Source organism: Pleurodeles waltl, chromosome 11 (genome assembly GCF_031143425.1).
Source record: "Pleurodeles waltl isolate 20211129_DDA chromosome 11, aPleWal1.hap1.20221129, whole genome shotgun sequence".
In the NCBI taxonomy this organism is placed as follows: domain Eukaryota; kingdom Metazoa; phylum Chordata; class Amphibia; order Caudata; family Salamandridae; genus Pleurodeles; species Pleurodeles waltl.
This window is the reverse complement of record NC_090450.1, coordinates 807,273,709-807,288,623: the sequence shown is the minus strand read 5'-3', so window position 1 is coordinate 807,288,623 and position 14,915 is coordinate 807,273,709. Positions and strand designations below refer to the sequence as shown.

At 43.0% G+C, this 14,915-nt stretch overlaps 1 protein-coding gene across 1 annotated transcript in view; it reads right to left on the bottom strand.

Moving 5' to 3' along the window:
• Window positions 1–1,995: 1,995 nt before the first annotated feature.
• Window positions 1,996–14,915, bottom strand: part of NEFH (neurofilament heavy chain) — a 93,491-nt gene continuing 80,571 nt past the window's right edge. Inside the window, exon 4 of the mRNA XM_069214582.1 lies at window positions 1,996–5,423. Coding sequence (XP_069070683.1) covers window positions 2,561–5,423 — 2,863 coding nt within the window. The 3' untranslated portion in view covers window positions 1,996–2,560. The remainder of the gene's footprint in view (window positions 5,424–14,915) is intronic.

Here is a 14,915-nt window from a genome sequence, read left to right as displayed (position 1 = left end):
TACTTTATCACAGCATCGGGCAGAGAACAGATAAACGCACGTTCCAGTAGGCATTGTAATTCCACAATATGAACTGCTCATCCAATGAGGCATGTACTGCCACTATCTAAATGGTATAATGCATGCCCTATCCTAAAGTTTATTACTGCGCGCATCCTACACAGACTAAACGAGATAACGCTCTCAGTACCCCTACACAGAAACAACCATAACTGAGTTGCAGAAGGCTGTTCACCGCCCTGGTGCAACTGCACCTGCTGCATCATTGGCAGGTAAACCATTGTCCCTCTTCCCCAACACATACTGTCCCAATGCAGCTTGCCTCAGACACGAGCTAGGGTTGCCACTGGGCTGTTTGACATGATCAGCATTGTAATGACTCAGTTGGTAAAAAATAGGGAAAATCATCTGAATACGTATTTTTCTCCTTAGCAGTACATAATTAAAACAGCTATTATTAGAACAATGAACTTTAAAAGGTATTCTAGAGGTTCCTTGATGATCCCGGATGGATAATTAAGGGAAACAAAGTGAACAAAAATCACGTTTGGCCATCGACATGAGGGAAGCACTTAACAGGTGCTTTCTCTGTGGCCTCTTCTGCCATGGCTGGGAGGCCTAAAGGTCATGTTTGGGTGGATCTGGCCCACCAGCCCATCCTGTAGAGCGGGGCCTGGGGCCAAGGTCACACCACCTCCATGCAGATGTGTCTCGCAGGGCCCCAGGCAACATTTAAGCTCGGCCTCACCTTTCAGGGGGCACTAGTCCCGATGCATCATTCTCTGCAACTCCCCTGCCTCTGATGCAGTCCACGATCGGGTGCCGGCGCCAGCAGAAGCGTGCGTGGGTCACGGGGCCCAGACCAAGCCTGGGAATGTGCAGGCGAGGTAGACCGCGCTAGGAGTCGCGGCCCGCACCTCACCAGGGGCCGTATTGCATGTTTTTCGTCCCCCCCACCAGCAGTAGCGCCTCAGATTGTGCAGCAGGTCATGAGGGATTTAATGCAGGTAGGTGAGGAGCAGATGCCGCCTGACGTGGAAGATAAATGTCTATTTACTGACCCCTCAAATGGGATTAGTAAATTAGAAAAACTAGTTTTACTGTTGCAATCTCTGAAATGTTTGTGAATCGCATCGTTTTGCGACTGCAGAATTATTAGTAGGGATCTAAGAAATCTGATATTTCTAGGGCTATAATCTGTAAATCACAGAATGCTGATAGACACCAGGAGAACTGCTGGTATAGCCATAACTCATCAAGCACAGGAGTCTAGTAGGAGTTAGGTGGCATGTAAGGAGAATCCACAAGCAGCAAGCTCAGGTAATGATGATAGCCTACAGGCTGGAGGGTGCATATCGTAACTAGGTGAGATATATGCAGAGAGACCCTTGAGATACCCAATGTTAATAGACACGATGATCAAATGAGGTATGAGATGCTGACAGCAACAAAGTGGTCCATAGGGTCAGAGATAACAAGCAAGCTATGGCATACTTGCAGAACCCAGGGGAAGCAAAAGATATAGCGATAAAGCAGACATATGCATCAGATGCTTATAGAAACCTGTTGAGATGTAAATGTGGAGATAGCTCATGAATTCTAATAAAAACCGGAGGAGATATACATATTGGAATAATCCATGAGGCTAAGCATGCCATTAGAAACCAATTGAGATACGAGTATGGGGATAGCACAAGAAATATAGGATGTTAAAGGAAACTAGATGAGTTATTATTATGACGATGAACACATGAGGTATAAGGGACAGAGAGAAACAGGCAAGCCATCAGGTTTCTAGCTACACCTCATGGAGATTACATCAAGGAATAGTATGTTTTGTAACAGTAGGTCATCCTTAGCTAAGCAGATTAAACCAGCGAGACATGGTATGCGAACAAGAAACAGATTTGAGAGACAAAGGTGAAGTGGTACTCCAGGAGAGAGGGGTGCTGAGGGCACAGAGTGCTAAGAGAAACCAGGCATACCCATCCAAGTTAAAACTTGCTTGTTTATTTTTATAACAATTTATTACACTTATTAGTAAGCAAAGAGGTCTTCTGTTAGTGCACCATTAGTTTCTGTATATATGTGAGTGTGTTGTGTTGGCATGTAAGCAGTTTGACACCCGTGCCCGACAAAGCCACTCTGTGTTTTTATTTTTAAAATAAAAAAACATTTTGAACATTAACGAGGAAAGGTTCAAGCATATATATGTCTCACAAGCACAGGCTGTGACCCTAGCATTTACACATACACCTGGTCTATAGGGTTGTCCCAGGCCTACACAGGTAGTAAAATAAATGCACTTATTTGAGAGGGGAGTTTTCCAAGTGGAAGTTTTAAGTTTTCAAACATGGCATTTGGCATACTCTCCTATTTTGCTACTTCAAGCTATCATAACATAATTGATCACCATTTGTGTCCTTGTGGTCGCCTAAACATATTGCTAATACAGTTTTTTGCTTAGAGAAGAATGGCACCTACGCCAAGCACAGTCTCTCTTGTCACAATGGCATATCTCTTAGGAGAAATCTTCTCTGTTTGGCCATCACTGATAGTGCTACTTCTTCTCACTCTTGGCTTTGTCATCAGAAGGTTTCTCTATGGCTATGTCATCTTTTGGGTCCGTGCTGGAAGACTTTTCAACCTTCTCAGTTTTGGGCTTGCTGGGTTTAGGGGATTCCTGCTCAGCCTCTGGCTTTTTTGTAACCTTGTCAGCTTTTGGTTTACTGTCTGCTTTCGGTTTACCATCCGATTTTGGCTTCTCCTCTTTCTCTGACTCTTTCTTGGATTCTTGCTTTGTGTCCTTTTTGGGTTCCTCTTTCTTTTCTTCCTTTTTTGATTCCGCCTTCTTTTCCTCTTTTTTTGATTCATCCTTCTTCACCACTTTCTTGGTTTCTTCCTTCTTTGTCTGGTCTCCCTTTACCACCTCTTTTTTTGACTCCTCTTTCTTTGGTTCTTTCTTGGGTTCTTCCTTCGTTACCTCCTTTTTCGCTTCCTCTTTTTTTATCTCTTTTTTAGGTTCAGATTTTTCTTCTTTCTTAGTTTCTTCCTTCTTCACTTCCGTCTTGGGTACTTCCTTTTTCACATCCTCTTTCTTCAGTTCCTCCTCCTTTACCTCTTTTTTAGGTTCTGCTTTCTTTAACTCTTTCTTAGGTTCTTCTTCTTGTACATCGTCTTTCTTAGATTTTTCCTCCTTTACTTCTTTTTTTGGTTCTTCCTTTTTTACTTCATCTTTCTTTTGCTCTTCTGCAACACCTTTTTTGGGTTGTTGTATCTCAGCCTCTTTTTTGGCTTCCCCTTTTTTAGTGTCTTCTTTCTTAGTCTCTTCCTTTTTTACCTCTTTTTTTGGTTCATCTTTCTTTATCTCTTTTTTGGGTTCTTCCTTCTTTACCTCCTCTTTCTTTGGTTCCTCCTTTTTTATCTCTTTCTTGGACTCCTCCTCCTTAGCTTCTTTTTTTGATTCTTCCTTTTTCACCTCTTTTTTTGATTCTTCCTTTGTTACACCCTCTTTCTTGGGTTCTTCCTTTTTCATCTCTTTCTTGGGCTCCTCCTCCTTAGCCTCTTTTTTGAGTTCTTCCTTTTTCACCTCTTTTTTGGGTTCTTCCTTTTTTACCTCTTTCTTAGGGTCTGTCTCCTTTACCTCTTTTTTAGGTTCTTCCTTCTTTGTCTCTTTCTTGGGTTCTTCTTTTTTTAATTCTTTCTTGGGTTCTTCCTTTTCTACCTCTTTTTTTGATTCTTCCTTGACCGCCTTTTTGGGTTCGTCCACTTTAACATCCTTTGTACGGTCTTTGGTCTCCTTAATTTCTGCCTTTTCCTTCTTTACTTCCTTTCTAGGTTCATCCTTCTTTATTTCCTTCTTTGGTTCTTCTTCCTTTAATTCTGTTTGGGGTTTTTCTTCTTTAACTTCCTTTTTGGGTTCATCCTTCTTTACTTCGTTTTTGGGTTCTTCTTTTTTTACTTCCTTTTTGGACTCTTCCTTTTTTACTTCCATTTTAGGTTCTTCCTCTAAGACATCCTTTTTGGGTTCGTCTTTCTTTATGCCCTTTTTGGCTTCTTCCTTCTTTGCTTCTTTTTTGGGAACTTCCTTATTTACATCTTTTTTGGCTTCTTCCTCTTCAGCATCCTTTTTGGGTTCTTCCTTTTTAACCACCTTTTTGGGCTCTTCTTTCTTGGCCTCTTTTTTTGGTTCCTTCTGCTCCTTATCTCCCTTTGGCTCTTCCTTCTTTTCAGTTGCTTTCTTGACGTCAGACTTTGTTTTTTCTTCTTCCTTGTGCACTGGTTCCTTAACTTTGCTATCCTTCTCTTGAGGTTTTGGCTCAAGCTTGGCTTCTGCAGGCAACTCCTCTATTTTCTTTTCTTCTTTTGGCTTTGCTTCCTTCACTTTTTTCTCTTCTTCATGCTCAGCCTTCACCAAATCCTTCTGCTTAGGGGCGGCACTATCTTGTACCTCCGTTTTAGGAGGCTTAGCCTTTGGAGTCACTTTCTCATCATCTTGTGCTTTATCCTCAGCCTTAGCAGGTTTGGTGCATTTCTCTTCTGCTTCTGCTTTGGGTGCTTCTTTCTCTTTTGGCTTCTTCTCTTCTACTGTAGTTTCCTCTTTAGATGGGGGCTTCTTTATAGATGGTTCTTCTTTTTTGCTATCTGTTTTAGGCATGGGCTTATCCTCAGCCCTCTTGGGAGGCTCTTTTTCTTCAGTCTTGGTTGACGTTTCCTTACTGTCTGCCTTTGTTTTTATTTCTGTCTCTTCTTTTTCCTTTTGGTTTTCTTCTGGTTTGGGTTTACTTGGTTGTTCTTTAGGAGCTTTTGATTTTTCTTCAGTTGGAGATGTTATGTCTTCTTTCTCTGGAGATTTGGCATCTTCTTTCTCCAGTGACTTTTTCTCTTCATCTGCAGACATAGCGTCCTCTTTCTGTGGAGACATTGCTTCTTCCTTTGGAGACTTGGCACCCTCTTCATCTGAAGACTTCCCTATTGGAGACTTGGCTTCTGGAGACTTGGCCTCTTTTTTCTTAGACAACTTGATCTTTTCTGTGAGTGGTGATTTGGCCTCCTCTTTACCAGGCAATTTGACATGCTCTGTTTCGGGGGTCCTGGCCTCCTCTGTCTCTGGGGTCTTTACCTCCTTTTCTGGGGACTCAGCTTCTTCCTTCTCTGAGGACTTGACTTCCTCTTCCACTGGAGACTCAGCCTCCTTTTCAACCTCCTCATCTTCCTCAGTTACCTCTTCTGTCACTTGAATTTCTTCAGTTTGCTCTTCTACAATGACTCTTTCCTTTTCAGACTTTTCCACAATTGTGGTTTTCTCCTTACTTTTCACCTTGATGTGTTTTGAAGCCGCAGGAACTTTAGAAGAACTATCTCCATATGGAAACACACTTCCTCCAAAACCAATGCGACATTCCTCTCCCTCCAGGAGCTTTCTGCAGGAAACAGAGAAAAGTTTGAGAGTTTAAAGCTACACATGGAATATGTGATTTGTAGAACAATTTAGGTAACTCTATCTCTTAAATTAAGTTTTGATCAGTGATATAATATAAAAAACGTATACACACTCTACTCCACACTACACACAATTGGGAAATCTTCCTCTAGCATACAAGAACACACTCTTGTAATGTGGATGAAAATAACCAAGTGCCTTGTAAAGGAAACAGTACTGACAAGTCTTCAAAAATGTAATTTGCTATGTTTTGACTGAGTCTCCATTTTTCACCCCTTGACAAACATTACACATGTTCCAAAATCTATAAAATCCATTTTATATGATGTAGGTTCTCATATGTCAGTAACCCCACAAAGCCGTTTTCCTGCATTATTGTGGAATGACCACCAAGGCAGTCATAGGTAAGGAGCTTTGTGAACAAGGCAAAGAAAAGAAAATGGAAAGTACTGTGGTCTGAGAGCTGCTGGTGCCTAAGATTTTAGCAGCATCAGCGTAGCTGGGGGTTGAGTCTGTAAAGAATCCTTGTCCTCTTTATAGTGTGGCTGATCTTGGTGCCTGGATTCTGTCGGCATGCATGTGAATGTGTTTGAGGATAATTGTGACAGAAAACAGTGCATTTTAAGCATTTTATGTCCGTATCAAACATAACCTTTTTCCAAACCTTATTATATTTAAAAACTTTCAGGTGGACAAAAGCTTGCACTTCATGCAGTTTCAATAATGTTTCTACTGGTGGTGCTTTTAGACCTAGCCCCTTGATATATCACTGTAGAAAAATTGTTGTCCAGAGATTTTCATTTTTGATTTGTGATTTTGAGTCATTAGAGAAGTAGTTTAGCTTGGGTAGACATTTCTTATCTGGTCGTTTTTTTCTGGACAACATTTTAAAAAAAGAGATGTGTTGCAGTGATGATGCAATATTTCAGGAACCATGAGACGTATATACTTCATTTTGGTGTCAAAACATATGTTTTGGGGGTCAAGTAGTCTTATAAAGACAGAAAATAACTTATAATTTGGAAAGCCCAGTTCCAGGCAGCTATCTGGGAGGTGCTGGGTGTAACATTATGAAAACGGTATTATTTAGTACACTTGTGAAGAGCAGTACGTCTGCACCAGCATCATGTAGTGGCATTCTAGCGTTTTGCAAAGTTACAGCAGAAGTTCATGGTCCCTATCCAATGGAGAGCCAGGAGCCATTGCTAGTATTCTTCAGTGGTCTCCCTCTGCTCATTACCACTACAGCCCATTGCTGATATGCCAATTCATATGCACTGGAAGTAGGTGCTGCAGTTAGTGCTGTGCCAATCCCCGACCTTGGTCATCTAAACTCCCACTTAGTTTCCCCTCAGAGAATCTCTTTCCCCTGCCAAGCAGAGCAGTTTGTCTGTGTGCAACGAGCAGAAGCAGCATTTTCTGGTACTTTGGTTCTGATGTGGGTGACTTATCTCCGGCCCGTTTGCTTCAAAGCAAATACTCTGGAACTCGCTTCTTGCTGCAGAAGACTTGTTTTAAGGAATGCAGCTTCTGCAGGGTGAAGGCCCAGGATACTGACCCCAGTATCACCTAGTAATGATTCCTAGTCCCAGTATCTAATCACCTAATTTAGTATTCGGATTCTTAATTGACCCGGACTTGGAAAGCTGCGGGGGCAGGTCATCAGTACAGCACACACTCACTTGAAGCTTCATCACTTCCTTGGTAGGAGAATGAGCAAAAACCTTTCTTCACAAGACCTCAATGAACTGGTTATCCCGCTAGATAGGTCAGAGAAAAAAAAACTCTCTAAGTCTCTCAGCGCACCATATAAGTACTTACCCGACCAGGGACTCCCTTCAAGTACCAATATGGTCATCCAAAGAAGCATATTGACCCTTATCTTCACTGGCACCACTTCACAGTGGTCCTACCGAGTTTCTAATGGGACCCTCCAGCAGGTATAGTTTAGGGCTTTTTCTAATTCCATGTCACCGGTACAATTGCTTATGGCACAGAGCCTATGGCACTACAAATGCGCTGCAATTCTGGGCACAGTCAGCCTAATATTCTGCCCTCCACAAACCCCTCTTGGGGATAAAGGTATAGACAAGGTTCACTATGAAAGGTGAGGCACACACAGTATCAGCGGTAGCAACAAGCACCCAAAGGCACCTGTGTCCAAACAGACCGATTGTGCCATAAGGAGAATGCTATTGCCTCGTACCACTTGGATTCACTCCACCGGAGATGACAAGTGTGGGTCCAGGAAGGCTGTATCCTTGCTAGTTTGTAACCATAATCGAATTTGGCTCCAAAAAACGAATTTACAGTGTATGCAAACGTATCTGACCTTTGTCAGTCAACTGTGCACTAAAGTTTTCATTTTCCCTGGACACTGTACATTAATGCCTCCCTTCTAAATAATTGTCGGAGGGCAGCCCCTGGAAGAATACAGGACATAATATTCAAGCTATTTCCCCATCCTTTACAATACAGAGCTAGTCATAAGTGCAATCATAAACCATTTTCATAAACCACCCTCCGTAAGATAGCTGTTAGAAACATGCTTGGTCACAGTGACTTGGGTTTTCTGTTATATCCTCTTTCCTCCTCCATGACAGAGATATTGATTGTGAAACCCATGACACCCTCCTGGGACATTTATCCACTTTAAGCTACCACCACAAAGATTCCCACCAAGGGCATAGCCATTCTTCTTTCTATGGCCTTATAATATCCCAGGGATATTTCATAGCCTGGAGATACATCATCTACAGTTATTGAGCATGACAGCTCATCCGCCCTACAACAAACTATTTTGCAACTACTATGTAGGAGGTTTCAGCTACTTCATGAGGAGTCAAACATTGACAGGATTCTTTCAAGAACTGATCTCATAGGTGTTTACCTTTCCACACTGAGCTGTACCTCAAAGCCAGCCAGTAGCACTTCTTGCTATAAAATAAGGACCTGAATGACGCAGATAGCACAGGTGACTGTGATGCATCATTTCATACAGGAGTTGGCACCAGCCTTAACCCCTATTGAACCTGATCGGTTAAGCCATCTTCTGAAACAATGATGGACCTACATAGGTTTTGTCTCAAGATGGATGGCAAGAAGAAGAACTTTTACATCAAGGGGCAACTTTTTCCCTTGTTGAGTACACAGTGAATAGGCTGAGTTGTATTGAAAGGGGTACTGTAAAGAAATGGCTCCCTGTTGCAGTTACCCCCCACTTTTTGCCTGATACTGATGCTGACTTGACTGAGAAGAGTGCTGGGACCCTGCTAACCAGGCCCCAGCACCAGTGTTCCTTCACCTAAAATGTACCATTGTATCCACAATTGGCACACCCTGGCATCCAGATAAGTCCCTTGTAACTGGTACTTCTAGTACCAAGGGCCCTGATGCCAAGGAAGGTCTCTAAGGGCTGCAGCATGTCTTATGCCACCCTAGAGACCCCTCACTCAGCACAGACACACTGCTTACAAGCCTGTGTGTGCTAGTGAGAACAAAATGAGTAAGTCGACATGGCACTCCCCTCAGGGTGCCATGCCAGCCTCTCACTGCCTATGCAGTATAGGTAAGACACCCCTCTAGCAGGCCTTACAGCCCTAAGGCAGGGTGCACTATACCATAGGTGAGGGTACCAGTGCATGAGCATGGTACCCCTACAGTGTCTAAACAAAACCTTAGACATTGTAAGTGCAGGGTAGCCATAAGAGTATATGGTCTGGGAGTCTGTCAAACACGAACTCCACAGCTCCATAATGGCTACACTGAAAACTGGGAAGTTTGGTATCAAACTTCTCAGCACAATAAATGCCCACTGATGCCAGTGTACATTTTATTGTAAAATACACCCCAGAGGGCACCTTAGAGGTGCCCCCTGAAACTTAACCGACTATCTGTGTAGGCTGACTAGTTTTAGCAGCCTGCCACAAACCGAGACATGTTGCTGGCCCCATGGGGAGAGTGCCTTTGTCACTCTGAGGCCAGTAACAAAGCCTGCACTGGGTGGAGATGCTAACACCTCCCCCAGGCAGGAATTGTCACACCTGGCGGTGAGCCTCAAAGGCTCACCTCCTTTGTGCCAACCCAGCCGGACACTCCAGCTAGTGGAGTTGCCCGCCCCCTCCGGCCCGGCCCCCACTTTTGGCGGCAAGGCCGGAGAAAATAATGAGAATAACAAGGAGGAGTCACTGGCCAGTCAGGACAGCCCCTAAGGTGTCCTGAGCTGAGGTGACTCTAACTTTTAGAAATCCTCCATCTTGCAGATGGAGGATTCCCCCAATAGGGTTAGGATTGTGACCCCCTCCCCTTGGGAGGAGGCACAAAGAGGGTGTACCCACCCTCAGGGCTAGTAGCCATTGGCTACTAACCCCCCAGACCTAAACACGCCCTTAAATTTAGTATTTAAGGGCTACCCTGAACCCTAGAAAATTAGATTCCTGCAACTACAAGAAGAAGGACTGCCCAGCTGAAAACCCCTGCAGCGGAAGACCAGAAGACGACAACTGCCTTGGCTCCAGAAACTCACCGGCCTGTCTCCTGCCTTCCAAAGATCCTGCTTCAGCGACGCCTTCCAAAGGGACCAGCGACCTCGACATCCTCTGAGGACTGCCCCTGCTTCGAAAAGACAAGAAACTCCCGAGGACAGCGGACCTGCTCCAAGAAAAGCTGCAACTTTGTTTCCAGCAGCTTTAAAGAACCCTGCAAGCTCCCCGCAAGAAGCGTGAGACTTGCAACACTGCACCCGGCGACCCCGACTCGGCTGGTGGCGATCCAACACCTCAGGAGGGACCCCAGGACTACTCTGATACTGTGAGTACCAAAACCTGTCCCCCCTGAGCCCCCACAGCGCCGCCTGCAGAGGGAATCCCGAGGCTTCCCCTGACCGCGACTCTTTGAACCTAAAGTCCCGACGCCTGGGAGAGACCCTGCACCCGCAGCCCCCAGGACCTGAAGGACCGGACTTTCACTGGAGAAGTGACCCCCAGGAGTCCCTCTCCCTTGCCCAAGTGGAGGTTTCCCCGAGGAATCCCCCCCTTGCCTGCCTGCAGCGCTGAAGAGATCCCGAGATCTCTCATAGACTAACATTGAAAACCCGACGCTTGTTTCTACACTGCACCCGGCCGCCCCCGCGCTGCTGAGGGTGAAATTTCTGTGTGGACTTGTGTCCCCCCCGGTGCCCTACAAAACCCCCCTGGTCTGCCCTCCGACGACGCGGGTACTTACCTGCAAGCAGACCGGAACCGGGGCACCCCCTTCTCTCCATTCTAGCCTATGTGTTTTGGGCACCACTTTGAACTCTGCACCTGACCGGCCCTGAGCTGCTGGTGTGGTGACTTTGGGGTTGCTCTGAACCCCCAACGGTGGGCTACCTTGGACCAAGAACTAAGCCCTGTAAGTGTCTTACTTACCTGGTTAACCTAACAAATACTTACCTCCCCTAGGAACTGTGAAAATTGCACTGTGTCCACTTTTAAAACAGCTATTTGTGAATAACTTGAAAAGTATACATGCAATTTTGATGATTTGAAGTTCCTAAAGTACTTACCTGCAATACCTTTCGAATGAGATATTACATGTAGAATTTGAACCTGTGGTTCTTAAAATAAACTAAGAAAAGATATTTTTCTATACAAAAACCTATTGGCTGGATTTGTCTCTGAGTGTGTGTACCTCATTTATTGTCTATGTGTATGTACAACAAATGCTTAACACTACTCCTTGGATAAGCCTACTGCTCGACCACACTACCACAAAATAGAGCATTAGTATTATCTATTTTTACCACTATTTCGCCTCTAAGGGGAACCCTTGGACTCTGTGCATGCTATTCCTTACTTTGAAATAGCACATACAGAGCCAACTTCCTACAGGTACTGGCTCCTATATTCCCAAAGTAAAACACACAGAAGTCTGGGAAAAGCAACTCTCCTTCAGTTTCCAATATAGAGAACTAAGAAAATGTACAGACAAGACACTTTTGTAATGTAAAACAGCAGCTGTTACACCAGAGTGTCAAAATCCCTGCACATTAGCTTAATAAAAACGGTGGTGCCTTATCCCTTTTCAATTTAATTGGGTAGACATAGGGCCCCTGGCTTAACATGGCGTTTTAGGGATTTTTGCTGAATAGGTGTGATGATGTTCACAAACTACATATGGGTGGAAGAAAGATGGTAAAGAGATGAGTCTTTAGTAGTTTCTCAGATAAATGGCAGTTTGATGAACTTGCCTACAATCAACTATCTTCCCAATTTAAATGCCCCTTCCAGTTTTAAACTTAAAGGCTATAGTTTCTTCTGTGGCTCATAATCACTTTGGATCCATGGTATCCAGTGATGCTACATAGATGACAAGCACAATTGTCTTTGATATTGCTGCTATGCCTGCCTATTAAAGGAGCCAATTCAAAAGGGCAGTGTTAGAACCCAATGCCTCATTTCTACAGATGATCCTATCAGATTGTCCCATGAAGCACAACATTTGTCTTGCAGTTTGCTTTCCTAGCCTTTCTTTGGATGTTTGACAGCTCTTCACAACCTTAGCAATGGTTTCAGGTTCTATCTCAAATTCACAAGGCCTTCTGATCCATGAAGTGACTCATTATTTACCATGGTCATCACCATGAAGAGATGCTGTCAATGGCCCTAGCGCACATTTGATACACTTGTGTAACTTTGACTGATACTATGCATTGAGGTTGTTTTCCTCTGGTTTTCATGCAGTTCTATTCAAGTCGACCTCAGTGAATTCACAATGCCTCTGAAGGTCATCTACAAGGCAGACAACTAGACATTCCCCCACACTTCTTATGAACGTCAGCATTCATATCATTCTTTGGTTTGGCAAAACCATGTTTATGAAGATTTTTGGCTAAACCGTAAAGGATGTTTGGTAGCTGTTAACCCATCAACATTTTCAGTTCCTGTGAATCATCCCACAACCATACAGCAAGGAAGGCGGTAGAGGTAGAAGGTATTAAAGGCTATTCTCTGTATTGGAATTACAGTGGCATTTTTTAAGTTGTTCTTTCCCTCTTCTGGGTAAAATGGCATGCAAATAGGGAGGAAGGATGTGTGTTGGACCAGAAGTTCAAGAGCTATTACTGTGGTGCATTATAGGATGAAATGCGCCAGCATGGTACAGAGATGGTCTAAATGTCGAATGTGTGATATTCTGATTGGTCCTGGTAAGTCACATTGTGCTGGTGTTCAGTAGTGGGTGAGGTGTTTGTCCTTCATTCAAATGCTATGTGCATCAGACTAGAAACAAGTTGAATTGTGTATATATGGGGGTCAGGCAGTGCATGCCTGCTGCAGAACTCTGCATGTAACCTTCAGAACACTGGTTTCAATCCTGAGTGTCCCAATTCAACCTTCAGCTTTTTCTCATTGATGCACACATCAGTGTGATAGCTATATTAATAAAACGACTTGCTAGTACTATGAGGTCATTCAGATTGCACTGTGTGCTGTGTACATGTTCAATATTATTATTAATTTACGATGTAATTGTTGCAATCAGAGTAGCTAGCGTGGAGGGACTTTAGGCATAGAGTGGATGGGCATAGAGTGGATAAGAGTGTCATAGAGTGGGGTAGAGTGCAGTATAATGTTATAGAGTGGAGTTGCATACAGTGGAGTAGAGTGTCTGACAGTGGAGTGGCGTAAAGTGGAGTATGGTATAGTGACATAGAGTAGGATAAAGTGGAGTAGAGTGGAGTATAGTCGAGTACACTGGAGTTGGTTAGTATAGAGTGGAGTAAAGTGTGATAGAGTGGAGTGGCATGTCAGAGACTATAGTGACGTGGAGTGCAGTAGAGTGGAGTGGCGTAGCATACAGTTGAGTAATGTGTCATAAACTAGAATACCATGTTCTACCGTAGAGTGTATTGGGGTGTCGTACAGTATTGGAAAGTGATGTAGACTACAGTAGGGTGGCATACAGTTTAGTTGATTTTTGTAGAGTGGAGTTGTGCTCAAGACAGTGCAGTGTTGAAGAGTGTGGTACACTAGTGTAGAGGACAATGGCATTGAGTGGCATAGAGCGAAGTGACGTACAGTGGAGTAGAGTGGAGTACTGTGTCAGAGTAGAGTGGAGTAAAGTGGGGTGAAGTGGCATACAAAGAGTTGCATACAGTGTCGTATAGTGGACTGGAGTATCGTAAAGTGGAGTACCCTAATATATAATCCTGCCATCATGTAAATTTCATGTAAATCTTTTCAGCCGCTTTCGCTCTACGTCAAATACAATAGTCAATGGAAAATGCATTGGTGGAAAAACGTGTTTTATGACCCCCTTTCATCTTTGCACCTCCCCCCTTAATGATTCACCACAAAAAAATTACATCATCTCAAAATGTAGAAATTGCTATACGTTTGGAAATGTTTGTGGTGATTCGTCAAATGGGTGGAAGGTTATTAGGGGGATAATATCCAAATAATTCCTAAATTTTGAAATAATAACTATCACTACAGAGTGGCAATCATATTTAATGTGATTTCTTTCTTTTTATTTATTGTGTTTGTTATGTATTTGTTTATTGTTTAACATAGTCATGTGACCATAAACGTGTCTTTAGTTGTTCATGTAGCAGTTGTGAAACTTTACATATGCAATGTAATTTATGTTTTTGGGCTTCCTTGCTGCTTTTAGTAGTATTGTGCTGCATATGAATTCCAAAGTAAATGAAATACAATCATTGTTGTTGTAAAAATTAAGATTATCATTGTTTTCCTAATGGCCAATTATCATGTCCTTTATATAGTAGTTTGTATAGCTGACTGCTAGGTCACTTTTCCATTTTGTTGCACAGGAGTACATCAGGATGATGGCTTTTGTTTGGCTTGTTGGTCCCAGTTTTATTTTGTGAGCCAGAGAGCGTGCAAAGAAAATTTATGTAGATTAATATGTATTCTATCCATTATATATTTGTTTATAGGTTTCCATTAGCATGTGACCATAAATGGATCTTTCAGTTGTTTGTGTAGTAAATCCGAAACTTTACACATGCAGTCTACTTTGTTCTTTTGGCTTCCCAGCTACATTTAGTAGGATTGTACTACATCTGAAGACCAAAGTGAATGAAAGGCATTCGTTATTGTTATAAAAATTGAGTTTTTTTTGTTTTTCCTAGTGGCCAATTATCATGCCTGCCAATAGTAGTTTGTGTGGCTCACTGCTAGGTCAGTTTTTCATTTTGTTATACAGGGGCAAAAGAAATATGTTTTTTGTTTGGCTTGTTGGACCAGTTTTATTTTGTGAGCCAGAGAGCATGCAAGGAAAACTCAGGTAGATTAAGGTTCTATTCGTTATGTATTTGTTTATAGATTTACATTAGCATGTGACCATAAACAGGTCTTTTAGTTGTTCATGTAGTACATTTGAAACTTTATGCAGTCCAGTTTAATTTTGTGGGCTTCTTTGCTACTCTTAGTAGTATTGTGATACAAGATATCACTAAGTTGTAATATTG